This window comes from Poecilia reticulata, chromosome 16, assembly GCF_904066995.2.
Source record: "Poecilia reticulata chromosome 16, P_reticulata-male-v2, whole genome shotgun sequence".
NCBI lineage: Eukaryota > Metazoa > Chordata > Actinopteri > Cyprinodontiformes > Poeciliidae > Poecilia > Poecilia reticulata.
Genome location: NC_088845.1, coordinates 159,246 through 187,215, shown reverse-complemented (window position 1 = coordinate 187,215; position 27,970 = coordinate 159,246). Strand labels below are relative to the sequence as shown.

Genomic DNA, 27,970 nt, shown 5'->3' with positions numbered 1-27,970 from the left:
GTTTATGGAAACAAATCAATCACTAAACTGCAATCAGTTTTAGATGCTTTTATTGATTATTGGGGAAAAAATGATCAGCAGAAACTCATGAATCAAAGTGCATTATGGGAAATATGTGTGAGGGTTTCCATGTTGATGATGTCATCAGTTGTAGGAGTCCTTGCTGGTCTGTGATTGGCTGGATGGTGCAGCCAATGGGAGCTCTGGGGTTTGGACAGGCTCCGCCCCCAAGTCACCTGGAGAGAAGATCAGAAAGGTAAATGATCTGAACCCTGCAGACGTTCTAGCAGAACCGACCCGTCTTACTGGTCAGTCTGGTTCCCAGTTCCCTCCAGAAGGAGCAGGCGTTCTGCCTCAGGCCCTGCTGATGCTGGAGGGCGGGGCTTAGCTCCAGGTAGGTGGGCGGAGCCTCAGCGGTGACCGGCTGCCAGCGGGGCAGAGCTGACTCCGCCCACACACGGGACGGGTTTGGGTTCCTGAAACAGAACCAGGAAGAGTCAGAGTGCCTGTGAGCTGCTGGCCGACCCGATCCAGACGTGGTCCTGACCCGGTCCGTATGAAGCTGGAGGCGTAGGTCATCACAGCCAATGAGAGGCGCCGGTCAGACGAGGTGAAACGCTGAGAGCTCATTGGCTGGAGGGGAATCCCAAACAGGAACTGAACGTCCAGAGGAACCGAAACATCGGCTCTGCGGAGAAGGAGCAGGAAAAGGCCCGGTTACACCAACAGCTGTGATGTTCTGACCCGGTCCAATCTGCTCCCTACCTGTCCTGAGCGCTGGAGGCGGGCTGGTGGTACTGGAAGACGTTGGCGCCGCTGGCGGCCCAGTGGAGAGCCATCTGCACCGTGGGACAGATGATGAACAGATCCCTGCAGCCAGACGCACAGACCGACAGACGGCCGTCAGTCCAACTGGCCGGTTCTGCTGTCAGGACCGGATCAGCCCAGAACCGGGCACCGCTAACTAAAACGCTAGCTGCGCTAATGCTAAGGGGCTACACCACATATTAATCAGAGGAAGCTAATGCTAAAGCGCTAATTTAAACCATGCTAATGTGTCACTGACACAAAATGAGAACGAGAGGAAACAGAACTGCTGCATAAACTCTTCAAAATAAGAGCATGAAGATAAACAGAAACCTTCAACACATGATGAAGTTTAAGTTCACTGAGCAGAAACGTTAAATGTGCTGAACATTCACAGAATTATCAACATGCTAAGCTAACAATTAGCTCCATCACCGGCGCATTAGTGGAACGGTCCCAACACTGACCTTTGACCTTTATTAACCTGACCCTGTGAAACCTTGTATTTAGTCTGGTCACCTGGTGGCGTTGTTGAGCGCTCTGGAGAACAGGTTGTAGCCAGCAGCTGACGGCTCGTGGTCCAGAGAGTAGAACCAGGACGCCGCGTCCTTCAGCAGCGCGTCTCCCGAGGCTCCGCCCAGAGAACGACTCAGGGCCTCGTAGAACGCCGTCTTCCCGTCGCCTCGACCCCGGAGAGCCTCGAAGTCCTGAGGACACAGTCATGAGACCGCCGCCGAGACCATCGCTGTAAAAACAGCAGTGACCTCTGACCTTTATCCTGCGTGCTCTGCTGATCAGGCCGTCGTGTTCTGATGTGCCCAGCATCAGGTCCACTCTGTGGAAGGACCTGGACTCGGACTCGGACCTGCGGACCGGAGCCCAGGACTGGAACGGCCCGCTGACCGCCAGCAGCTGCACCGCAAACACACGGGTCAGACATGGAGGAGCCGGAGCGGCAGAACCGCCCGGACCTCAGAACTCTGACCTTCGTCTGAGCCGCGTTCAGCCTGTGGACCGGAGTCGATCTGAGGCAAGCCACCATAGGGCCGTCCTCAGAGAGGTCAGAGGTCACGCAGCCAAGCTCTCCAGCCAAATCCACGGCTTGGCGTCTGCCGGCCGAAGCAGTTTGGACCAAAGACGGAGAGAAAACAGAACCTCCCTGCAGGACGACAAACCGAAGGTCACAAGGTCAGCAGCCGTCTGGTTTCACTGCACATTACAGAAAACTGGAGTTTATTTTATAAAGTCACATTATTCATCCAACTCATGTCACAGTTTCACACTAAATGTTTAATTTGGACATGAATCTTTAGCTTTAGATGAATATTTAGCTTTAGATGAATCTTTAGCTTTAGATGAATCTTTAGCTTTAGATGAATCTTTAGCTTTAGATGAATCTTTAGCTTGCTGATTAAATATTTAGACAAGCTAAATGTTTAGTTTGGAGAAAATACTCACCTATATGAATATTTGTAATTGTTAAAACTTTCTAAATTAATAAATAACAAGGTGAAAATAGACAGGTGACCCGTCCAGGTGACCCCGCCTCTCGCCCGGTACGTTAGCTGGAGAGGCAGCAGCTCCTCCTGACCCCCCTGAGGGACCAGGTGTAAAGAAGATGGATGGATGAACCCGTCGTTTTCCTCTTGGAGGCTAAATAACCCAAATTATGTCTAATTGTTGGCAGTCAGAGGGCAAACGGCCGGCAGGAGGCTGCAGCTCTGAATTCACATGTGATGCTGCAGCTGCTGCAGCTGCAGCATCAGCAGCTGCTGCTGCAGCTTCTCACCATCAGGATCATTCTGTGGAACGGAGGCGAAGAGGACAGCAGAGTCAGGCTGCTGATGTCGGCGCCGCGCCGCTCCGCCCCCACCGTCACGCTCCCGCTGTCTCCGCCCACCAGGGAGATGTGGGCGTGGACCCAGCGCAGCGCCGCCTCCTGGTCCGACAGGCCGTAGTTACCATGGAGACCACCTGCAGTCACCATGGAGACGGGGGGTCAAACAGGTGTGTGTTTGGCTGCCGACCCGTGTCGGTGTGTGTGTGTGTGTGTGTGTGTGTTCACCTGCAGTCAGGAATCCCAGCGCTGCCGTACGGTAGCTGGCCGTTACCACGACGACGTTCCCCAGAGCAGCGAGGGCGGAGCCGTCCAGCAGGTTCTGGTTCTGGTTGGCTGGAGGGTTGAAGAAGTAAACGAGGACCGGGACTCGGCCTCTCTGGTGGAGTGGAAGAACATCCATGTTGGTCTTTGGAAGCCTGGTTCTGGTCGGACCCGGTCGGACGTTCTGGACTCACCTGGGCAGCGGGCGTGAAGATGTTCAGGTAGAGACAATCCTCGCTGGAAGCCGAGTCCTCATCGTCGCCGGGCTGAACGCAGCTGGGCCTGAGAGCGAAACGGACCGGACCGGAGGGTCACTGACGGTTCTGATGGTCCAGACAGATCCTGGTTCTGATTGACTACCTGGGCTTGGTGGCGTCCCAAGTTCCCGTCCAATCGGCCGGCTGCGCTGCCTCGAAGCGGAGCGCTCCTATTGGTGGACGAGCGTACGGGACTCCGAGGAACCGGATCACCGTCCTCCTGTCTGAGCCGACCGCTGTTTCCATGGCGACGCCCTGCAGCGTCCCGTGACCCGGAACGGAGACGGACGCAGCCTGCGGCGATCGCTCTAAGGAAACGCTCGCGTCAGTGAGCCGCCATGCTCTGTTCTGCTCTGTGATTGGCTCATCTGCTCACCTGTCCTCAGGTAGACCTGGGGGGCGGGCTCTTTCACCACCAGGCGGCAGGAGGAGGCGGGGCTAAGGGAGTCTGGGGCGGAGCTTAGCCCGCAGGTCGTGGTGTCAGGGTACAGGATGCAGCGGACCGCTGACTCCGCCTCCCTGAGTGACACGGCAACACAAGACTCCGCCTCCTGGCAGGCTGACAGGAAACGCGCTTTCATTAACTTCACCTCTGACCTCTGCATCCCAACAGGTTACATCACCTGCAGTTACCATGGAGACACCAGTCCCTGGTCCTTTCCCGGTCAGTGTCGATGTCACGGCTCACGTGGATGACATCATACGTAGAGAGAGACGCGTCAATCAGGAGCGAAGACTCTGAGAGGAGCCGCCAGTCGTCCATGGAGACTGAAACAGATTCAGGCTGTCAGAGCCGACCCGGGTCCAGCAGAACCCGGACACACAGCAGAACTTTGGTCCAACCGTCCTGGTTCCCACGATGCTTTAAATCAGAGCTGGGAGCGTGTCTGCTGATGTGCTAACAGGGAAGCTAACAGAGGAGCTAACAGGGAAGCTAACAGAGGAGCTAACAGGAGAGCTAATAGGAAAAGTAACAGAGGAGCTAACAGAGGAGCTAACAGGGGAGCTAACAGAGGAGCTAATAGGAAAAGTAACAGGGCAGCTAACAGGGGAGCTAACAGAGGGGCTAACAGGGGAGCTAACAGAGGAGCTAACAGGGGAGCTAACAGAGGAGCTAACAGAGGAGCTAACAGAGGAGCTAACAGGGGAGCTAATGCCATCAGAGTCTGAACTGATATAAGTTACAACATTTGCCTTTTGGATCTTTAAATTATTTTTGATTTGAATAATATTTTAATTGTTAGCTCAGCATTTAATGTTTTTTCCAACATTTAAAATGTTTGGTTCTCTTAGTTCCCTAACTTAATTTTTCAGTTTAAATCTTAAAGCATTAATTCATTTGGCTGTTTTATAAACTTAAAATTAAAAGTTTGACGTCCGTGTTTAAGTTTTGGTTGTTGACTTGTTAAGAATTGTTAAAGTGGTTAGTCATTTATATTCATGCTTTTATTTTGAAGTGGGTGAAGACTGTTTATGAATAAACATTTTGTGTTATTGACACATGGTGGGAGTCAACATGATTGAATTTATCACCTTAGCACTCACTTCTAGCAAATAACGTGTTAGCAAAGTGTTTTAGCGTTAGCGCAGCTAACCTTTGAGTTAACTGTGCTAACCCTAAAGCGCTAATCGAGACATTAGATAACACTGAAGTGCCAAAATGTTATTTAGCATTAGCGTTAACGGTAAGGCGCTAAATTTAACCATGGGGTCACCCACCATGTTGAAGTTACTGCATTAGCTTCTGCTAAATACTGTGTTGGTACAGGGTTTTAGCATTAGTAGCATTAGCCCTGTAGTGTTAGCGCAGCTAGCTTTTTAGTTAGCGATGCTCCCAGTGACTGAAACCATCTGGATTAACGGTTCTCCAGGATTCTGAAGGATTTTTTTGGCTCCAAAATGTAAAAAATGAGGGCTGGATTGGATCTCACTGTGAATGTTTCTGTGGTACCAGAGGGTGGTACCAGACGGTGGCACCAGAGGGTGGTACCAGAGGGTGGTACCAGAGGGTGGTACCAGAGGGTGGTACCAGAGGGTGGTACCACCCTCTGGTACCACCGTCTGGTGCCACCGTCTGGTACCACCCTCTGGTACCAGACGGTGGTACCAGAGGGTGGTACCAGAGGGTGGTACCAGCCGGTGGTACCACCCTCTGGTACCACCGTCTGGTACCACCGTCTGGTACCACCGTCTGGTACCAGAGGGTGGTACCAGAGGGTGGTACCAGAGGGTGGTACCAGAGGGTGGTACCAGAGGGTGGTACCAGAGGGTGGTACCAGACGGTGGTACCAGACGGTGGTACCAGACGGTGGTACCAGAGGGTGGTACCAGACGGTGGCACCAGACGGTGGTACCAGAGGGTGGTACCAGAGGGTGGTACCAGACGGTGGTACCAGAGGGTGGTACCAGAGGGTGGTACCAGACGGTGGCACCAGACGGTGGTACCAGAGGGTGGTACCAGAGGGTGGTACCAGACGGTGGTACCAGAGGGTGGTACCAGAGGGTGGTACCAGACGGTGGTACCAGAGGGTGGTACCAGAGGGTGGTACCAGAGGGTGGTACCAGACGGTGGTACCAGAGGGTGGTACCAGAGGGTGGTACCAGATGTTGGTACCAGAGGGTGGTACCAGATGTTGGTACCAGACGGTGGTACCAGAGGGTGGTACCAGATGTTGGTACCAGAGGGTGGTACCAGAGGGTGGTACCAGATGTTGGTACCAGACGGTGGTACCAGAGGGTGGTACCAGAGGGTGGTACCAGATGTTGGTACCAGAGGGTGGTACCAGAGGGTGGTACCAGAGGGTGGTACCAGATGTTGGTACCAGATGTTGGTACCAGAGGGTGGTACCAGAGGGTGGTACCAGAGGGTGGTACCAGATGTTGGTACCAGAGGGTGGTACCAGAGGGTGGTACCAGATGTTGGTACCAGATGTTGGTACCAGATGTTGGTACCAGACGTCTCACCGTTGTTCCCAGGGTTCCTCAGGCTGAACGGAGGACACAGGGCCGGGGACGTTGTCCACTGATTGACTGAAAACACAAACATCCCATCATGACTGCGTCCTCCTGCTGGACATGCCTGAGCTGGCGTGTCGGGTTCGGTACCGGGTTTCTGGTACCAGCCGAACGGCTCCGGAGACGTCTCTGCTTCAGGAGGCGAACAGTCCTGAGTCCTCCAGGTGGAGGCGCCGTCTTCACTGCAGGTCAGAACCCCGAGGCTGACCAGAGGCAGACAGAGCAGGCCTGAAACACACACCTTCATCATCATCACCTTCATCATCACCTTCATCATCACCATCACCACCATCATCATCATCACCATCAAGACCTTCATCATCATCACCATCATTATCATCACCATCACCATCATCACCTTCACCATCATCATCATCACCACCTTCATCATCACCACCTTCATCACCACCTTCATCATCATCACCTTCACCATCATCATCATCATCATCATCACCACCTTCATCATCATCACCACCATCATCATCACCACCTTCATCATCATCATCATCATCATCATCATCACCACCTTCATCATCACCACCTTCATCACCACCACCTTCATCATCACCTTCACCATCATCATCATCATCATCATCAATACTATCATCATCAAGATCATCATCACCACCTTCATCATCATCATCATCATCATCATCACCACCTTCATCATCACCACCTTCATCACCACCACCTTCATCATCATCATCATCATCACCACCTTCATCACCACCACCTTCATCATCATCATCATCATCATCACCACCTTCATCATCACCTTCACCATCATCATCATCACCACCTTCATCATCACCACCTTCATCATCATCATCATCATCACCACCTTCATCATCATCACCACCATCATCATCACCACCTTCATCATCATCATCATCATCATCATCATCATCATCATCATCACCACCTTCATCACCACCACCTTCATCATCATCATCATCATCATCACCACCTTCATCACCACCACCTTCATCATCATCATCATCATCATCACCACCTTCATCATCACCTTCACCATCATCATCATCACCACCTTCATCATCACCACCTTCATCATCATCACCTTCATCATCACCTTCATCATCACCACCTTCATCATCACCACCTTCATCATCACCACCTTCATCACCACCTTCATCATCACCTTCATCATCACCATCATCATCATCACCTTCATCATCACCTTCATCATCACCACCTTCATCATCACCACCTTCATCACCACCTTCATCATCACCTTCATCATCACCATCATCATCATCATCATCATCACCACCTTCATCATCACCATCATCATCATCATCATCACCACCTTCATCATCATCATCATCATCACCACCTTCATCATCACCACCTTCATCATCATCACCTTCATCATCACCATCATCATCATCACCATCACCATCACCTTCATCACCATCATCATCATCACCATCATCATCATCATCATCATCATCATCATCATCACCACCTTCATCACCACCACCTTCATCATCATCATCATCATCATCACCTTCATCATCACCACCTTCATCATCATCATCATCATCACCAATACTATTATCATCATCATCATCATCATCATTACCATCATCATCACCACCTTCATCATCACCACCTTCATCATCATCATCATCATCATCATCACCATGATGGTGATGATGATGATGATGATGATGATGATGATGATGATGAAGGTCTTGATGATGGTAATGGACCACCATGATGGTAATGGTGGTCCATTACCATCATCAAGACCTTCATCATCTTCATCAAGACCATCATTATCTTCATCACCATCATCATCATCATCATCAGATGAAGGCCTGATTCTGCTCGTCTTCACCTCGGCTGGTTTTACCTCTTGATTTGGTCTCATGGACAAACCCGAAACCACGGCAACAGGCGTCCTGGTCGCAGCGGCGCTCGCACTCCCTGAACCTGGAAGCAGAAGCGGCTGCAGGTGAAAACATGGATGAAAGCTTGGAGGCGGAAACGGTGCTGAACCCGACGGAGACATTCTGGGCCTGTCTGTCCCTTCCTCTCTTTGTCCCCATTGTGTCTTACTGTGGACCGGGAGACATCGCTCCCTGGCGGTTATAGTAACCCTAGTGACGTCCAGCGTCCTGGTTGAGGCAACAGGTTCTGACATGTGAAGGTCCGTTTCTCTGGGTTCAGGCACCAGGTCATCCGTCACCTGGTGCCTGTAACTAAGGGCCAAACTAGCAAACTTAACCACCACGGCTCTGGTGTTGTCTCTAAACCTGCCTGGTCGTCTCAATCAATCGATAATCAATTTGGTTTCAAAGCCAAGTTGGGAACCGATGAGGCAGCAGAAGCCAGTCTGATGAAATGTTACCTGGGTTTGGTTTGGTCTGTCAGGCCTGTGATTGGTCCATCACAGTCTCACTTCGTCTCTTTGTCTCTTTATGTCTGAATTTGTCTCATTTTGTCTCCTGGTGTCCACCATGTTGTCCTGAATGTGCTGAGCTCAGACCGTCTCGACCCGCTCGTGTTCTGGTTCTGGTCTTACCCGTCAGCCAGCAGCTGGTTCTGTCCCAGCCTGACCCGGTTCCTCACAGAGTATGACACCATCTTCTGGAAGGGAACCCGCTCATAAAAACTCTGGACTGGTCCGCTCAGATCCACTGAAACAGAACCAGAACCGTCACTGTGTCCGTCATTCAGACTCGGATCCAGAGCCTCATCCTCACCCTTCTTGCTGTAGGTGTTGTTGGTCGCTCTGTCCAGCAGGGGGCGACAGGCGCGTCTGATCGGCTGGTCGTAGCCGCCGCAGACTCTGGTGTCCGGATACAAGGCGCAGCGGAAGAAACGGTCCGACTCAGACTCTCCGAGGTCGGCGACGGAACACCGCTCCTCTTCATCACAACCTGAAACACAAACCATGGCGGAGCGCAGGCGGGGTCACTGCACCTTTCACAGAGCATCTACGCAGCCAGAGGGCTCACTCTGCCCTTTTTCTATAAGGGCTGAGTAGCTAGAGATACAAGCTCTGACCTCAGTGCTGCCCTCTTTCAGTTGAATGGCAGTACTGCAGTTGTATTTTGATGTCTGCGTTCAGCAATAAACCAGCTCACTGCAAGTCTGATAACACTAAAAAGTTGCTAATTTGTTGATGATTGCCTTTTTGAAAAGTTGCTAATGGCCGCTAACCGCGCCCACTCTGACATTTTTCAGGGCTTGTTTTGGGGGCGGGGCTAAACTTTCACAGAGCTGTTGGATTTAAAATCCTGCAGTCGAAGTGAAACCTGAAACCAGTTCCCACCAGTGGCGGAGCCAGAGGGGGGGCCAGTGCCCCCCTGACTCCCCCTCTGGCTCCGCCACTGGTTCCCACAGAGGAGAGAAACCACGCATCTGTTCAAACAGAAAGCTGCATACGTGTGAGGCACCAGAGCAGGGCATTCTGGGAGCTGTAGTCGTCTTTGCTGAGCCAGAAGGAGAGAACGGGCTGCTTCCTCTGAGGGTCCACCAGAACCTCGGCGCCGGACAGAGCCTGGAACCTCAGCTGGACGGTCGCTGCGGACAGAACCAGCGTCTTCATCACAACGTTCATCAGGGAACTCTTCGTCATCATCAGAGCGGATCGAACCGTTCAGTGGAGCCGGAACCTCTGCTGCGCCGCAGGACGCCGATCCAGAACCACCGGCGGCTGCAGCTGAGACAACAGAACCTGGTGAGTCGAGCGGAACCAGAGCAAACGGGTCGGTGCAGGACCGAGGCGTACCTGTGTTCAGGTAGATGGCCTGGAAGCTGATGATGGCGGCCTGGTAGTCCTTCCTGTTCCTGCTGTCGCCGGGCAGAGCGCCGTCAGCTGGACAGAACCAGAACATTCAGTGTGGGTTTGGACCGGGCCGGTCAAACCGAGCTGCGTCGCTTTCTTACTGATGCTGAACTTTTCTCCGCCAAAGTCGAACTCGAAGCTGCGCTGCTGCTCGCTGTAGCTAAGCCCCGCCCCACAGATCCTACTGGCCGGTCCCTGGCCAATCACGTCCCAGTCCCCGTCCTCACACATCAGAACCGACGGCGCTCTCAGCCAGCCGCACAGCAGGGAGCCTTCACGGGTCAGACAGCAGGTCAGCATCCAGAAAGGCCCGGTGAGGCTCCGTCTCCATGGCAACCCACCTCCATCCAGGACGTTCTGGTTGAGGATGAACCCGCGGCAGCAGGCGTCGCGGCCGCAGCCGTCCTGGCAGAACCGGCGCGCGTCGGACAGAGACGTGTTCCTGGAGGAGAACACCTGAGTCCTGAACACACCTGAGACCGCCTTCCTCATCCTCATCCTCACAAAACTCTGCTGCTGAAGCTCCGCCCCTGCAACACAGGACACGCCCACATGAACACGCCCAGGTACGCTCACACCTGGCCAACCGGTGGAGGCCGTTTGGAAAGATCGATTAATCGTGTTATTCATTCATTCATAAATGTCACAGTTTCAAACTCAGTATTTACTCACAAAGCTAACTACTTAGCATGAAGCTAACTTTGTAAATGGTTAAGTAGCAAGCTAACTATTTAGCTCAGACCGAAATACCAACTAAATAGTTAGCCAAATAGTTAGCAAGCTAACTGTTTAACAACTAAATAGCCAAATAGTTAGCAAGCTAACTGTTTAACAACTAAATAGTTAGCCAAATTGTTAGCAAGCTAACTGTTTAACAACTAAATAGTTAGCCAAATTGTTAGCAAGCTAACTGTTTAACAACTAAATAGTTAGCCAAATAGTTAGCTTGCTAACTGTTTAGTTGTTGATAAAGCTCCTAAATATTTAGCCGTTCTGGTTGTCATAGTAACTATAAATCTCCCTGAACTAAATAGTGAAATGTGTTCCTGGAAACTCCCAGCAGGACCTCAACAGGAAGCCGATCGGATCCCTGCAGAGGGTCCTGGAGGGTTAAAGGTCACCTGGCGGCGGCAGCTCACCGTTCTTCCTGAGGACGAGCAGATCTGAAGCTCCGCCCCTCACCCTCAGAGAGCAGCGCAGCTGGTGGAACCGCTCGGCCCGAGGATTACCCAGAAACCCCCTGGCCTGCAGACACACACACAGCTGGAGCAAGATCCCGGCTCTGGAGGGATGACCTTTGACCCGAAGACGGCTTACCTGCTGGGAGGCGCTGCAGACAGCATTCAGAGAGCTGTACAGGTCACAGCGGGTCGGCCTGTCGAACAGCGCCACATGGTGGCAGGACGGGTCCACTGCACATGCTGGGACAAAGACAGGACTTCCAGGACCAGAACCAGGACCAGGACCAGGACCAGAACCAGGACCAGGACCAGAACCAAACCAGGACCAGAACCAGGACCAGGACCAGAACCAGGACCAGGACCAGAACCAAACCAGGACCAGAACCAGGACCAGGACCAGGACCAGAGCCAGGACCAGAACCAGAACCAGGACCAGGATCAGAACCAAACCAGGACCAGAACCAAACCAGAACCAGAACCAAACCAGGACCAGAACCAGGACCAGAACCAGGACCAAGAACCAGGACCAGAACCAGAACCAGAACCAGAGCCAGGACCAGAACCAGGACCAAGAACCAGGACCAGAACCAGAACCAGAACCAGAACCAGAGCCAGGACCAGAACCAGGACCAGAACCGGAACCAGGACCAAACCAGGACCAGAACCAAACCAGAACCAGGACCAAACCAGGACCAGAGCCAAAACCGGAACCAGGACCAAACCGGAACCAGGACCAAACCAGGACCAGAACCAGGACCAAGAACCAGGACCAGAACCAGAACCAGAACCAGAGCCAGGACCAGAACCAGGACCAGAACCGGAACCAGGACCAAACCAGGACCAGAACCAAACCAGAACCAGAACCAAACCAGGACCAGAGCCAGAACCGGAACCAGGACCAAACCAGGACCAGAACCAGAACCAAACCGGAACCAGGACCAAACCAGGACCAGAGCCAGAACCGGAACCAGGACCAGAACCAAACCAGGACCAGAACCAAACCAGAACCAGAACCGGAACCAGGACCAAACCAGGACCAGAACCAGGACATGGACCAAACCAGTACCAGAACCAGAACCAGGACCAGAGCCAGGATCGGAACCAAACCAGAACCAGAACAAAACCAGGACCAGAACCAAACCAGGACCAGAACCAGGACCAGAACCAAACCAGAACCAGAACCAGGACATGGACCAAACAAGGACCAGAACCAGAACCAAACCAGGAATAAACCAGGACCAGAACCAAATCAGGACCAAACCAGGAATAAACCAGGACCAGAACCAAATCAGGACCAAACCAGGAATAAACCAGGACCAGAACCAAATCAGGACCAAACCAGGACCAGGACCAAACCAGGATCCAGAACCAAACCTAGACCCGAACCAAACCAGGACCCAGAACCAGGACCAGAAGAAGGACCAAACCAGGTCCAGGAGCAGAACTAGGACCAAACCAGGACCAGAACCAGGACCAAACCAGGACCAAACCAGGACCAGGACCAAACCAGCACCAAACCAGGACCGGAACCAGTTCCAAAAACAGGACCAGAACCAGGACCAAACCAGGACCAGGACCAGTTCCAAAAACAGGACCAGAACCAGGACCAAACCAGGACCAGGACCAAACCAGCACCAAGAACCAAACCAGAACCAGGACCAGAACTAGGACCAAACCAGGACCAGGACCAAACCAGCACCAAGAACCAAACCAGAACCAGGACCAGAACTAGGACCAAACCAGAACCAGGACCAAACCAGGACCAGGACCAAACCAGCACCAAGAACCAAACCAGAACCAGGACCAGAACCAGGACCAAACCAGGACCAGGACCAAACCAGCACCAAGAACCAAACCAGAACCAGGACCAGAACTAGGACCAAACCAGCACCAAGAACCAAACCAGAACCAGGACCAGAACTAGGACCAAACCAGCACCAAGAACCAAACCAGAACCAGGACCAGAACTAGGACCAAACCAGAACCAGGACCAAACCAGGACCAGGACCAAACCAGCACCAAGAACCAAACCAGAACCAGGACCAGAACTAGGACCAAACCAGGACCAGGACCAAACCAGCACCAAGAACCAAACCAGAACCAGGACCAGAACTAGGACCAAACCAGCACCAAGAACCAAACCAGAACCAGGACCAGAACTAGGACCAAACCAGCACCAAGAACCAAACCAGAACCAGGACCAGAACTAGGACCAAACCAGGACCAGAACCAGGACCAGAACCAGGAACGGAACCAAACCAGGACCAGGACCAAACCAGCACCAAACCAGGACCGGAACCAGGACCGGAACCAAATCAGGACCAGAACCAGTACCAAAAACAGGACCAGGACCAAACCAGTACCAGAACCAAACTAGGACCAGGAGCAAACCAGGACCAGGACCAGAACCAAACCTGAATATCAGGAGAAAAAGCTCAGAGGGAAAGTTAGTCTATGGTTACCATGGAGACAGGCAGAGAGGTCAGAAGTCATGGTCCTCAGTACATCCGTGTCTCCAGACTCGACCATCAGGTCCGACCCGGGAACTGCCTGGAACCGGCTGAGAACTGAACGACAGAAAGCGGGTCAGAACCTCCGAGAGCTGCGCTCTGATTGGCTGCCGGGCCGCCTCACCTGAGCACTCCTCATCCGTCAGACGCTCTTCCCTGCTCGTCCACTCAAGCTCCGCCCCTTCGCTGCTGACACACCTCCAGCCCCCAGACAGGAAGTTGGGCTGAGCCGGCAGGAAGTCGCCGCGCTGCGAACAGCGCAGGCCCCGCCTCTCGCAGTCCGTCTCACCTGAGAGGCAGACAGGTGAGGAAAGAGGTTACTAACTCACCTGAGAGCAGGTGAGCAACACAGGAGCATCAATAAAACGGGAAGCAAGTTTTTAATTGTTTCTTCAGGGACTCACACTGATTGGCTGCTGAAGCGCCTGCAGGGGAGGAGCCTCTGGGACACCTGGTGCAGAAGCCCCGCCCCTCTAGCTCCTGATAGGTTCCCTGAGGGCAGAGCAGACACGCCCCCTGCTGGTAGAAGCTGCCGGCGGGACAGACGACTGGAAACGAAGCAGTGGGACCGTGAGCCGGCGCCGGACGGAGGCCCGCAGGGACAAACCGCCTCACTCACCGCAGCCTGCGCCGTCGCTGGACAGCCGGTAACCATGGGAACAGCCAAAGGTTGGCGGCGCCACCGAGACCAGTTCGGGGTCAGAGGTCAGCATGGAGCGGAGATCACCCAGAATTCCCTGAACTCCTTCCAAAAGTCTGGATTCATTCAGGAATATCACTGACGGGAAAATAAAAACAGGATCAATAAATCGATAAATCCATTTTACATGAAATGAAGCTTTTCTGACACACGCTGCACATTTTCTACTGCAGCTGTTTGCTAATTCACCAAAACATTTAACAAACTGGAAATATGCTAAAAGAAACGACTCAGTTTGAATCCAGTTCATCTGAACAATCAGCACATTTCCCAAAACGGAGCACAAATACGGATACACCTCTTGTTCACATCTATCATTTAAATCAAATGTGAATCACATAATGATTCACATGTGACTTTAATCCCACTTATTATTTTATGGAAGTTTTGTTCCACATTAGCAGAATATTGTAGTTTTGCTCTGATAAAGAGAACGTTACTGATTATAGTTTAAGGAATACTCGCCCATGTGATGGAGGTGAGGGAGGTCAGAGGTCGTGAGGTCGGAGAGGTCGGCGGTCCAGCGCAGAGTGAGCCTCGCTGAGTCGCCGGCGTCGCACCACAGACCCACCGCCGAGTCGCCACACAGCGCCACGGACCGACCCGACGGGAGCTGAGACACGAAACGAGCCGGGTCAGAACCAACCGGGCCACACAACTGCATAAGGTCCAGCTCACCTGAGCAGAGCAGAGCCCCCTGCTGGCCAGGAGGCTGAACAGCAGAGACGACAAACCGCTGATACGAGAGCAAGAGACGGAGAGAGACCAGATCTGAGAGGAAGACAAAGACTGGAGGGGCTGGGAGACTGAGACACACAGAGACACACAGAGACACACAGAGAGACACAGAGAGACAGAGAGAGACACACAGAGACACAGAGACACACAGAGACACACAGAGACACAGAGACACACAGAGACACAGAGAGAGACACACAGAGACACACACACACAGAGAGACACAGAGACACAGAGAGAGACACACAGAGACACAGAGACACACAGAGACACACAGAGACACAGAGAGACACAGAGACACAGAGACACACAGAGACACAGAGAGAGACACACAGAGACACACACACACAGAGACACACAGAGACACACACACACAGAGACACACAGAGACACAGAGAGACACAGAGACACAGAGAGAGACACACAGAGACACAGAGACACACAGAGACACAGAGAGACACAGAGAGACAGAGAGACACACAGAGAGACAGAGAGAGAGACAGAGACACACAGAGACACAGAGAGACACACAGAGACACAGAGAGACAGAGAGACACACAGAGAGACAGAGAGAGAGACAGAGACACACAGAGACACAGAGAGACAGAGAGACACACAGAGACAGAGAGACACACAGAGACACAGAGAGACAGAGAGACACACAGAGACACACAGAGACACAGAGAGACAGAGAGAGAGACAGAGAGACACACAGAGACAGAGAGACACACAGAGACACACAGAGACACAGAGAGACAGAGAGAGAGACAGAGACACAGAGACAGAGACACACAGAGACACAGAGAGACACAGAGACACACACAGAGACACACAGAGAGACAGAGACACAGAGACAGAGACACACAGAGACACAGAGAGACACAGAGACACACACAGAGACACACAGAGAGACAGAGAGAGAGACAGAGACACACAGAGACACAGAGAGACAGAGAGACACACAGAGACAGAGAGACACACAGAGACACAGAGAGACAGAGAGACACACAGAGACACACAGAGACACAGAGAGACAGAGAGAGAGACAGAGAGACACACAGAGACAGAGAGACACACAGAGACACACAGAGACACAGAGAGACAGAGAGAGAGACAGAGACACAGAGACAGAGACACACAGAGACACAGAGAGACACAGAGACACACACAGAGAGACACAGAGATTTCAGATTAAACCAAATTACTCCAGATTACTCGAATCATTTGAAATTAAACCAGATTAAATGTATATCGGTAAATTTCACATTACCAAAATAAAAGCTGACTCACTCTGACAGGCTCCACTCAAAGGTCTGTCTTCTTCGTCCCATTGGCGACTCGTAACGCTACACAGGAAGCTGCTAACAGGAAGGGAGTTCTGGTAACCATGGTGACAGACGAGGTCACAGCTCTGCCGACCATCAGCCGCTGGATGGCACACCAGTGCACCATGGGTAATGTTGGGGGCGGGACAAAGAGGACCTGCACACAAAGAGCAAACATTTGGACCAATCAGGAGCCGGAGCTGCAGTTCCACCTTCGTCCAGCAGGGGGCAGCCCAGGTTCAGACTCACGGTCACACGACGGCGTGCGTCCCGTTTGTCGCAGCGATCGGGTCCCGGCCACTTCCTGTCCGTCCTCAGAAACGCACCAACAGGAAGTGACATCACACTGCATTGGGTCGAAGGAGCCGTCAGGGCGACAGCGGAGCCGCTGCAGCTCACACCAGCTGGGACCTGAAGGCAGCACCGAGTTTACAGAGCCACCCTGAACGCACCGCAGGAGCACACTGCACCTGAGTGTGTGTGTGTGTTTACAGGTGAGCTGTCCGGCGGCGCTCCGGGACGCCGTCTGCAGCGTCTCTCCTGTCAGCGGGTTCACGCACCAGCCTGAAGCGCCCCCTGTCTGCAGCACAGAGAAACGGCCGTCCTGACAACAGGGAAACATTTCAACCTTTATTAAAACAGGGCAGGCAAACAAAGTGACGCATGGCAGCAAATACAGAAATGCAGGTTATATTACAGTTAGGAGAACAAAATCAATACACAGTTTAGCTTTTGAGTCCAAAATCTGACAACGGTTCATCTTCAGTTCACAGATTTAGTTTCTGTGTTACGATTTTCAGGATTTATGTCTCAGTTTGTCTTTATTTAACCAATCATCTGTTCTGCAAAGTATTTCCACTGCTGATGTTCACAAAAAGAGAAATGTGTCTTAGCGCCACTTTTCACAGGAAGTCCCGCCCCCAGAGTCTTAACTGTGAAACGCAAATAGAAAAAAAAAAACAATTTGAAAACTTGATCTGATTTTTTTTTAAAGTAAAATGTAACAAAATAATTTGAAAAGTATCTGGAAAATTTTTTACAAGAATATAAAACATGTTTAACATTTAAAAAAAAATAAATCACATTTGAAAGGATGAAATTTTAAAATGAAAAAATCTTTAAAAAATTATTTGAAAATATAGAATGTGAAGAAAATTTGAAAAAATCAATTGATACAATAAAATGTAAAAGCAATAACAGAATCGCATGAATGTAGGTTCAGTTATTTCAGACACATTTTAACTCTCATCTTTTGATTGAGAAATTTTGCAGGGCTTAATATTTTAAATGCATTTATTTTTTCACATTTTAATTTTTGAAGTGTTTTCTTTGAAGGCCACACAAAATCATCTTGAGGACTGCAAATGGCCCCTGGACCACGCTTTGACCAGCAATGACCCACAGAGAGCTCTGGGTGTGTGTGTGTATGTGTGTGTGTGTGTGTGTGTTACCTGCTCACACTGCGGGTGGTGAGGCGAGGCGGCGGTGATGTCAGAGGCTTTCATCCAATCAGAGAGCAGAGAGTGAGCCTCTGCTCTCTGGCAGCGACTCCGACCTTCAGCAGGAAAAAGTTTGAATCAGGAAGAACCGACAGGAAGACGAACCGCTTCCGGGTGTGAATACTTTCTTACAGCGCGGCAGACGGAGCGAGCGGCGCAGAGACCCGGGGATGAACTCTCCTTCTTCATCCACACACCAGCACTGACCTGAACACACACACACACACACACACACACACACACACACACACACACACACACACACAGGTCACACACACACACACACACACACACACAGAGGTGTTAACGACTGAGTCCCTGGTCTGACCTGTGTCCGTGTGTGTGTGTGTGTGTGTGTGTGTGTGTGTGTGTGTGTGTCTGTGTGTGTGCGTTTGTTTGTAATACCTTGTGGGGACGATTTTCCTGACACTACGTTGTGGGGACCAATTGTTCCTTGTGGGGACCGAAGCCTGGTCGCCACAAGGAGAAACCCTGTTTTTGGGTCAGGGGTCAGAGTTAGGACTAAGGTGTGTTTTGGTTGGGGTTAGGAAAAGGGTAAAGGTCAGGTTAAGGCTGTACAAACGAATGGAAGTCAATGGAAAGTCCCCACAAAGATAGCCACGCAAATGTGTGTGTGTGTGTGTGTGTGTGTGTGTGTGTGACCTCTTGGTGTGTGTGTGACCTCTGGGTGTGTGTGTGACCTCTGGGTGTGTGTGTGTGACCTCTGTGTGTGTGTGACCTCTGGGTGTGTGTGACCTCTGGATGTGTGTGACCTCTGTGTGTGTGTGTGTGTGACCTCTGTGTGTGTGTGACCTCTGCGTGTGTGTGACCTCTGGATGTGTGTGACCTCTGTGTGTGTGACCTCTGGGTGTGTGTGACCTCTGTGTGTGTGACCTCTGTGTGTGTGTGTGACCTCTGTGTGTGTGACCTCTGGGTGTGTGTGACCTCTGTGTGTGTGACCTCTGTGTGTGTGTGTGACCTCTGTGTGTGTGACCTCTGGGTGTGTGTGACCTCTGGGTGTGTGTGACCTCTGTGTGTGTGACCTCTGGGTGTGTGTGACCTCTGTGTGTGTGACCTCTGGGTGTGTGACCTCTGGGTGAGTGTGACCTCTGTGTGTGTGTGACCTGTGCTGTGGTGACACTGCGTGAGCCTCCAGTTTCCGGCGGCGTCACACTGTGGAGTGAAGAGCTGGTGGGAGCGACGATCAGGAGGAAGCAGCATCAGAAGAGCTGAGGAAGAGCCGATGATGTCATCAGTGATGTCACTAATTCACATTCACTTCCGATGTGTGTTTGTTGTGGCAGTGCTAAAGTTAAGCCTTCAGTTTTTATTTTATCCTTTATTTAGGATGTTTTCCTACCAAAAACTATTAAACTTTTCTTTTCTTTTCTTTTTTTGACGAGCTGAATAAAACCATAAAATATTTCTCCAAACAAACTCAAACCTTCTGCAGTCTAATCTGATATTTCAGGTTAAATTCCTGCAGTTCGTGTCTCTGCGACTCACTGGAGGAAGCAGCCAATCGCAGCGCAGACCTGGAGCGACTAAGCAGCCTCTCTGACACCTTCAGCTCCTCTGATTGGCTGAGCTGCAGCTCCTCCTCTGATTGGCTCAGACTCAGACCTCTGGCCAATAGAAAGCCGTATCCCACAGGGAAGTGGGTGGAGTTAGAGAGGAAGACGAGGCTGTCCACTTCCTGTCTGAATGCTGTGACCTCAGCGAGCGCCTTGGAGCAGCGACCTGAAAGGTCAAAGGTGAAGGAGAAGTCACCGACATTCTGATGGAGCGGAAACTACAGGAAGTGAGGTGTGTTCAGACAGGAAGTGAGGTGTTTCCAGGTTAAAAGTCTCTGCTCTCACCTGACTGAAGCTTCAGCGTTTTATTCTCTGGACCTGAAGCAACAAATTCGTTCATCGTCAGTGATTCACTGAAGAAGAAGTGAACGAGTTAAAGTTACTGTTCCTTCATGGTAAATGAACCGGCCTCACATGTGACAGCGCCCCCTGTTGGCCCTGCAGCCATCTTCCTCCCCTCGGCGTCCACGCAGAAGCAGCGACCTCCGACGCACTGAAGTGGCAGGAAGTCTCCGTCCTCTGAACACGCCGGAATGTGGATCTCGGCTCCGGCGGCCATGTTGGATTTCACCTTCATGGCCGTGGCTCTGGACGTCTCGCAGCTGGTCGGGCAGCGCGGCGGCTGGCCGGCGGTCCGTGACCCCGGCGCCTCCTGACCCTGCGGGTTGACGCACCAGCACTCCGCGTCCCGACACTGGACCGGCTGGTAGCCTCCGCTGGGCGAGCAGCGGGGGACGAAGAGGGACAAAGAGTCGTCCTCTTCCTCAGAGCAGGACCTCAGAACTCCAGCCAGGACCTGAAACGGGACGGGTAGTTTGAGGTTCTGACCCAACTCCCATACATATCGCACTGCCTGGCGTTTACTGTCCAGGAAAGGAGGGAATCGCCATGGCAACCAGTGATCAGCATGCTTTGGGTCAGAGTTAATGCATTAGCTGTGGCTAACACTAAGGCGCTAACCAAATCAGTTTCATTAACGCTAACGAGCTACACCGACATGGTAATTAGCTCAAGCTAATGCTAAATTGCTAACTTAAACCACATTGATGTCCACTATAGGTAGGTAACATGAGAGAGGAAAGGAAACCACTGATTAAACTCTTCAAAACAAGAGCATCAGAATAAACGTCTAACTACCTGAAAACTAAAACTTCAACACAGTTTCAAAGTTAGCAAAAGAATAGCAGCAGATTAGCAGATGTGTGAACCCAAAAGGTTCTGACCCGTTTATGTGAAGTACTGTACTGACAGGAGGGAATCACCATGGCAACCTGTGATCAGCATCCTGATCACAGGTTGATTAGAGCATCAGCTCTGGACCCATTGTGGTCAGAACTCTTATTGCTGAATGTTGGTGTTTCACGGTTTGTCAACTGGTTCTGATGTCAGACCTGCTGCAGTGAACCAGAGGGGGCGCCGCTGAGAGCCATCAGCGTTTGCCTCAGGGCGGACAGGAAGGCGGGATCTTCCAGGGCCCGGCTCACGGCCCGGACCAGGTCCCGGTTCTCCTGCAGGCTCTGAGCGGACAGCTGGTCCACCCCCACGGCTCCTCGAGGTCCCAGCACCCCGGTGTAGTTAAAGGCCGCCGCGTTCTGCAGGAACTTCCCTCCAAACAGGTTCTCCTGGAGGCGCTGGGCCGGGGAGCGGGTCAGCGCCTCCAGAGCTCCGCCCACTGAGGGGAAGAGACCCTGCAGAACCTCAACCAGCCGGGGAAGGAAGGAGGTCGGGTCCGAATACCCCAGAGCCCTGAGAGGACGCAGGAGGGACAAACATGAAGTTGCTGAGCCAGAGGACGCTTGAGGGGGACGGACCGGACCCGAGAAGAGCCGGGACAGAGCCAGACGGCGCTGGGCGGGGCAGTCAGCTGGACCAGAACCTGGAAGCGGAGTTAGAGGAGAATCAGTTCTCCGTTTGGACCGAGAGCCGCAGCCGACCAAACGACGCAGCTCATCCTCACCACAGACCAGGCCGTCTCCGGGCCGCCGCGTCCCGGTACGCTCCCTCCCTGCGGGGTCCACGCACCAGCACAGCGCCCCCTGCTGGCACTGCTTCGCGCTGAAGCCACCGTCAGCTTCACAGGACGGGACGAAGACGCTGGACGACTCCAGCGCCGCCCGCCGCTCCTCCTCACAGGGAGACGGACCTGATGGGGACGCAGGACAGATCTCAGACCTGCTGGGACTGGGTCAGAACCGGTTTAAACCACTTCAAACTGGTTCAAACCAGTTCAAACTGGTTCTAATTGTTCAGTTTGGATCTAATGAAGACAGGAGGAACGTCCCAGACCTGCTGAAGCTGGTCGAAACCTGTTCAGACTGGTTGGAAAACTGGTTCAAACAATGTTAAACAAGTTTTATCACTAATTCACATCAGAAACTGATGAAACTGGATCAAGCTGGTTGAACCAGTTCAAAGTCAGTAACAACACCAGTTCAAACTGGTTGAAACTGTTTTAAACCCATTCAAACCATTAAATTTTATTTAAACAGGTTCAGACTGAATGAGACCAGTTCAAACTGGTTCAGACCAGTTCAGACTAGATGAGACCAGTTCAAACTGGTTCAGACCAGTTCAGACTGGATGAGACCAGTTCAAACTGGTTCAGACCAGTTCAAACTGGTTCAGGTGGTCCAGACCAGTTCAAACTGGTTCAGGTGGTCCAGACCAGTTCAAACTGGTTCAGGTGGTTCAGACCAGTTCAAACTGGTTCAGGTGGTTCAGACCAGTTCAGACTGGTTCAGGTGGTTCAGACCAGTTCAAACTGGTTCAGGTGGTTCAGACCAGTTCAAACTGGTTCAGGTGGTTCAGACCAGTTCAAACTGGTTCAGGTGGTTCAGACCAGTTCAAACTGGTTCAGGTGGTTCAGACCAGTTCAGACTGGTTCAGGTGGTTCAGACCAGTTCAAACTGGTTCAGACCAGTTTGAACTGGATGAGACCAGTTCAAACTGATTCAGACCAGTTCAGACTGGTTCAGGTGGTTCAGACCAGTTCAAACTGGTTCAGACCAGTTTGAACTGGATGAGACCAGTTCAAACTGGTTCAGACCAGTTCAGACTGGTTCAGGTGGTTCAGACCAGTTCAAACTGGTTCAGACCAGTTTGAACTGGATGAGACCAGTTCAAACTGGTTCAGACCAGTTCAGACTGGTTCAGGTGGTTCAGACCAGTTCAAACTGGTTCAGACCAGTTTGAACTGGATGAGACCAGTTCCGACTGGTTCTCATAAACAGTTGATGTCAAATTAAACCTTTTAATTTAAAACTGGATCAAGTTTTTACGTCCAGCATAAAGTCCCTGTGGATATTTGTGAGTCTGTTTACATCTGAAGTGTCCGGTGAGGGCGAGGCGAACTCCCAGCATCCTCCTCTGCAGGACTCTGTAGATGTTGGTCTGAGCGACAGAGTGAGCCGAGCCGCGACCGGAGAACGCCGAGTCATACACCTCAGTCATGAGCAGCTCCACACCTGGACAGGAAGGTCACACCTGCATCGTTACATCATCTAAACTTTTCAACCTGGAGCCACAGACGTCCTGGACCTGGACCCGAGCCGGGCCCCTGCCGGTTTCCTGGACCCGAGCCGGGTCCCTGCCGGTTTCCTGGACCCGAGCCGGGTCCCTGCCGGTTTCCTGGACCCGAGCCGGGCCCCTGCCGGTTTCCTGGACCCGAGCCGGGTCCCTGCCGGTTTCCTGGACCCGAGCCGGGTCCCTGCCGGTTTCCTGGACCCGAGCCGGGCCCCTGCCGGTTTCCTGGACCCGAGCCGGGTCCCTGCCGGTTTCCTGGACCCGAGCCGGGTCCCTGGACTCGAGCCGGGCCCCTGCCGGTTTCCTGGACCCGAGCCGGGCCCCTGCCGGTTTCCTGGACCCGAGCCGGGCCCCTGCCGGTTTCCTGGACCCGAGCCGGGTCCCTGCCGGTTTCCTGGACCCGAGCCGGGCCCCTGCCGGTTTCCTGGACCCGAGCCGGGCCCCTGCCGGTTTCCTGGACCCGAGCCGGGTCCCTGCCGGTTTCCTGGACCCGAGCCGGGCCCCTGCCGATTTCCTGGACCCGAGCCGGTTTCCTGGACCCGAGCCGGGCCCCTGCCGGTTTCCTGGACCCGAGCCGGGTCCCTGCCGGTTTCCTGGACCCGAGCCGGATCTCCGAGAGGTCGATCTGTGGGCCCAGAAACTCAAGCCAGAACCATTTGGATTCGGAGCTTTAGACGCTGGTCCAAAGGTCCGAATCCTGGACCCGGGTGGAACCGGGTGGTCCCACAGACCCGAACAGACAAACAGAAACTCCTGGAGAAACAGCTGTTAGCTCGATTTTTAGCTACATAAATATTTACCTACTGAGTTAAAGCTAAGTGAACCTGGGTCCAGTTCTGGTGACGCCACCTGGAAAATGGACCCAAAGGGTCCAAACTGGTTCAGAAGAGCATAAAACAGGCGTTCAAGCTCTTCAATTAGCTCCCAGAACATGATGGACTGACTGAAGGCCGGACCTGGACAGGAATCCGGTCAGAACCAGAACCCGGGTCGGCTCACCTGTCCCCTGCAGCTCCCTGCCGCGGCTGTCTGAGCAGAAGCAGTACGAGGAGACGAGCGGGAAAAACGTCCTGAAATTCCTGAAGGTCTCAAACGCCTCTGGAGAGCTGGAGCATAAAGCAGAACATGTGACTCAGGTGAGCTGCTACCTGCTCAGGTGAGGTGGGCAGAGAACCCAAACCTACAGTGAGCAGCACGACGTCAACAGGTTTTTACTCAACAGTAAGAAGTTGCTCAGGTCCTGAGTTACTGATTATCAACCATTTAAAATTTAAAATCATCAGACGAACCAAAGATCTGAACTTAAAGGGCGAAAAGGACAATAATTCATAAAAGTAACGAAAAATATCAATGCAAAATGTTTCCAAATAAAAAACCTGATGAAACTTTTACTGAAGCTGCAGGTGAGTCAGAGTTTGTTTTTCATTCAGGTAGAAAATACAGAAATTTACTCACGTAAAAAGTTCAGCGTAGAAAAAAATCATCATAAAAGTTACTCAGGTAAATCTGACTAGTTACTACAAAACTCTGGGTGAGGACAGAAGAGGACAGCTGAGGACACATGAGGACAGGGCAGGACAGCTGAGGACAGGAGAGGACAGATGAGGAAGTTGAAGACAGGTGAGGACAGCTAAGGACAGGTGAGAAAGGTGAGGACATGTGAGGACAGATGAAGACAGCTGAGGACAGGTGAGGACATGTGAGGACAGCTGAGGACAGGTGAGAAAGGTGAGGACATGTGAGGACAGATGAAGACAGCTGAGGACAGGTGAGGACATGTGAGGACAGGTGAGAAAGGTGAGGACATGTGAGGACAGCTGAGGACAGATGAGGACAGGTGAGGACAGATGAAGACAGCTGAGGACAGGTGAGGATAAATGAGGACAGATGAGGACAGATGAGGACAGGTGAGGACAGATGAAGACAGCTGAGGACAGGTGAGGATAAATGAGGACAGATGAGGACAGATGAGGACAGGTGAGGACAGATGAAGACAGCTGAGGACAGGTGAGGATAAATGAGGACAGCTGAGGACAGGTGAGGACAGGTGAGGACAGATGAGGACAGATGAGGATAAATGAGGACAGCTGAGGACAGGTGAGCCGTTACCTGCTGAAGGCCAGCAGCAGGTCCAGCTCCGTTCTGTCGGTCGTGTTGATGAATTTACACTGAACGGGCAGGAAGCTGCCGTCTGCGTCGCACTGAGGAGGCGAGGAAGCCGAGGAGTGAAGCAGGCGCCTGGACCTCACCTCGCAGCCGCTGGGACCTAAAGGTCAAAGGTCGCAGTGAGTCAGGCCTGCGCTGCGCAGCAGGAAGGGAGGGTTCTGCTGCGGATACGCACATCGGCGCGGGATGCTGGCCTGTCTGGTGCCGTACAGCTCCATGCCGTCCTGGTCCACGCACCAACAGCGCCCCCTGGAGTCGCACTGCACCGGCTCAAACAGACCAGAGGGGGCGCACCGCAGCAGCGACTGCAGCTGGCACGGGGTCAGACCTGGAACCGGACAGCTTCAGAATCTTCCTCCAGGAAGTCGAGCTGCAGAGCTAAGCATGGAGCCACCAGATCTTTCTCTGATTTAGCTCCAGTTCCTTAGCGTCACCTTTCCTGTTGCCATAGCAACAAAACCAAACCAGATGGTTTTCACGTTTTATCGCGTGACGTGACATTTGGGGGCCTGTCTGGGATCGAACTCGCATCAGACTTTAACCTTTTAATGGCTTCTGAAAGCCGCTGAGAAGACGTTTCTTTTCATTTTTACTCTTTTATGTTAAACTCAGATTCATTCGGCCTCCTGAAACAAGACTTTCAAGTTTCCTGAAGTGAATAAAAATGCAACATGAAACATTATAGATGTAATGTTGTGGGTTTTTGCTCACAGTGAGGAAGGGAGTTGTTGGTTCGAGTCCCAGTGACCTCCTGACCTCCAGAGTCAACGCACCAGCACTCCTGACTCCGCCCACTGCACTGCACAGACCTGGAGGAGGAAACCTGACGCTGTTCAAATGAAGCAGGAACTGCAAGAAAGTTACTAAGCATCTCAGCTGAATAAAAACTAAAATATGTTCTCCAGATATGCAAAGGTGACATTTAGCCGGTACTAAGAGGAAAAAAGGTTATTTCATTTATGGACAGTTTCTTACTAAATATTTGGTAAGCTAGCTAAATATTTAGCTTCCAACTAATATTTTAGCATGAAATATGCTGAATTTGTAAATATGAAGTTAGCAAGCTAAATGTTGAGTGCAGAAATCTAATATTTAACTTCATAGCTAAACATTTAGGCTAGAGCTAAATATTGAGTTAGCATGCTAAATGTCTAGCTAAGAGGTAAATATTTAGCTAACAAGTTAAATCCTTAGTTTCAAACTAAATATTTTGTTTGAAATTAACATTTTAACTTTATGCTATTTTGTCAGCAAACTAACTGTTGAATGTACAAGCTAAACTTTTAGCTTGAAGCTAAACTTTTAGCTTGAAGCTAAACTTTGAGCTTGAAGCTAAACTTTTAGCTTGAAGCTAAACTTTTAGCTTGAAGCTAAACTTTTAGCTTGAAGCTAAACTTTGAGCTTGAAGCTAAACTTTTAGCTTGAAGCTAAACTTTGAGCTTGAAGCTAAACTTTGAGCTTGAAACTAAACTTTTAGCTTCAAGCTAAACATTTAGTTTGAAGCTACACATTTAGCTTGCTAATTCAATATTTAATAATTAATTTAGAATTTGGTGACATTTATAGATGAATGACAAACATGGTGGAAATATGAGTGAAAATTAAAGCTGTTAACTTCGGACACATTTTTAAAATGTCATCTCATATATTTCATCCAGAGAAGCGGGCAGAGATGAAATGAAGATACCTGAAGCTGCCGTCCTCCAAACAGTGAGGGACCGCTTCCTGTTTGGTTCCCACGGCAACGCTCCGCAGCATCTCGCACCTGCTCAGCGCCTCCGTCTCCAGTTGGTACTCTGCCAGTGAAAAGCACCGACATGCTGGATCCACTCAGCTCCCCCTTATCCTTACTGACCACGAGCGAACCCGAGCAGACGAGCCAGAACCTTCTGCTGAAACACCAGTTTGCTCCAAACAAGCTCACCGGTACAGAGCTAAATTGGGGCCATAAAGTTTGGTCAAAAGGAAAAAAATTAAATTGAAAAAAAAAGGAAAGATCTTGAAGTGGGAAAAAAAATGTTCAAAACTACTTTTCAGATTTATGGTTTTATTTTTTCTGTTAAATTTTTTTGTTGTTTTGAACAAACTTTAAGGCTCCAATGTAGCTCCATACAATGGCCGTCAATATTCCAGCCAATCAGAAGCTGAGGAAGCCAGTTTCTCTCTGAAATCAGGAATGTTTGGATGAAAACTGGAATGAGGATAAATATGTTGCTGCTGATCAGATAAAAAAACATAAATATGATGGAAATTCAACTCATTTTTAGAGATTTAAAAAACTGTAATTAACGCAAAAACGACCATTCAGCTGTTTTCTCTCTTAGCGAACAGACCAACCTGACCGAACCGAATCATCAAAAGCAGACGGACAGACGGACCGGGGTTTACCTGAAGCCCTCCCGTCCAGCAGGGCGGCGCTGCAGAGCAGGATCCACACCATGCAGAGCAGCCCGGCCATCGTCTCTGTGAGCTTCACCACAGAACTGCTGCTTATAAACCCGAACACCTGCTGAGTCACCCAGCCAACACGGCATCTTCATCCCTCCTCCTCCTCCTCCTCACCTGGCCGCTCAGGTGGAGCCGCAGCTCCTTGGCCACGGCTGAGGGGGCGGCGCAGCAGGCTGTGCAGCGCTCTGATTGGACGAGAGCCTCTCTGGAGCTCCTACAGTTCAGGTTCACAGGCGGATCAAGAGTCTGACTCAGCAGGTTTACAGAGATTCAGCGTCAGCATGGAAGAGACGGAGAAAAAAAACAAACT

General features: G+C 51.5%; 1 protein-coding gene across 1 annotated transcript; it reads right to left on the bottom strand.

Annotated features, from left to right (window-relative positions):
• Positions 1 to 33: 33 nt before the first annotated feature.
• On the bottom strand, positions 34 to 27,970 carry tg (thyroglobulin). The gene is made up of 49 exons (XM_081597584.1): positions 27,601 to 27,970; positions 26,900 to 27,008; positions 25,924 to 26,021; positions 25,388 to 25,540; positions 25,156 to 25,312; positions 24,046 to 24,152; positions 22,845 to 22,988; positions 21,482 to 21,667; positions 20,916 to 21,400; positions 19,939 to 20,320; positions 19,810 to 19,842; positions 19,457 to 19,690; positions 19,075 to 19,179; positions 18,083 to 18,157; positions 17,903 to 18,006; positions 16,944 to 17,055; positions 16,701 to 16,862; positions 16,417 to 16,608; positions 15,067 to 15,194; positions 14,854 to 15,001; positions 14,308 to 14,466; positions 14,093 to 14,236; positions 13,813 to 13,977; positions 13,641 to 13,745; positions 11,315 to 11,418; positions 11,137 to 11,242; positions 10,339 to 10,527; positions 10,099 to 10,269; positions 9,941 to 10,027; positions 9,806 to 9,871; positions 9,595 to 9,732; positions 8,910 to 9,086; positions 8,729 to 8,843; positions 8,057 to 8,136; positions 6,271 to 6,408; positions 6,130 to 6,195; positions 3,799 to 3,933; positions 3,542 to 3,724; positions 3,269 to 3,473; positions 3,103 to 3,190; positions 2,873 to 3,023; positions 2,597 to 2,781; positions 1,793 to 1,966; positions 1,579 to 1,719; positions 1,327 to 1,514; positions 766 to 870; positions 548 to 688; positions 307 to 476; positions 34 to 236 (listed from the first exon to the last, which is right to left on the bottom strand). Exons 1-49 carry the CDS (start codon positions 27,668 to 27,670, stop codon positions 145 to 147), a joined length of 7,152 nt encoding a protein of 2,383 aa, XP_081453710.1. The 5' UTR covers positions 27,671 to 27,970; the 3' UTR covers positions 34 to 144.

What these genes read in the sequence shown, in the direction of transcription:
- tg (XM_081597584.1), bottom strand. Translation starts at nt 27,670, where the DNA reads ATGGCCGGGCTGCTCTGCATGGTGTGGATCCTGCTCTGCAGCGCCGCC. An exon ending in AACGCTGAAGCTTCAGTCAG is followed by an intron (nt 19,691 to 19,809) that starts GTGAGAGCAGAG and finishes TTGACCTTTCAG; the next exon opens with GTCGCTGCTCCAAGGCGCTC. An exon ending in CTCGCTCCGTCTGCCGCGCT is followed by an intron (nt 18,007 to 18,082) that starts GTAAGAAAGTAT and finishes TTCCTGCTGAAG; the next exon opens with GTCGGAGTCGCTGCCAGAGA.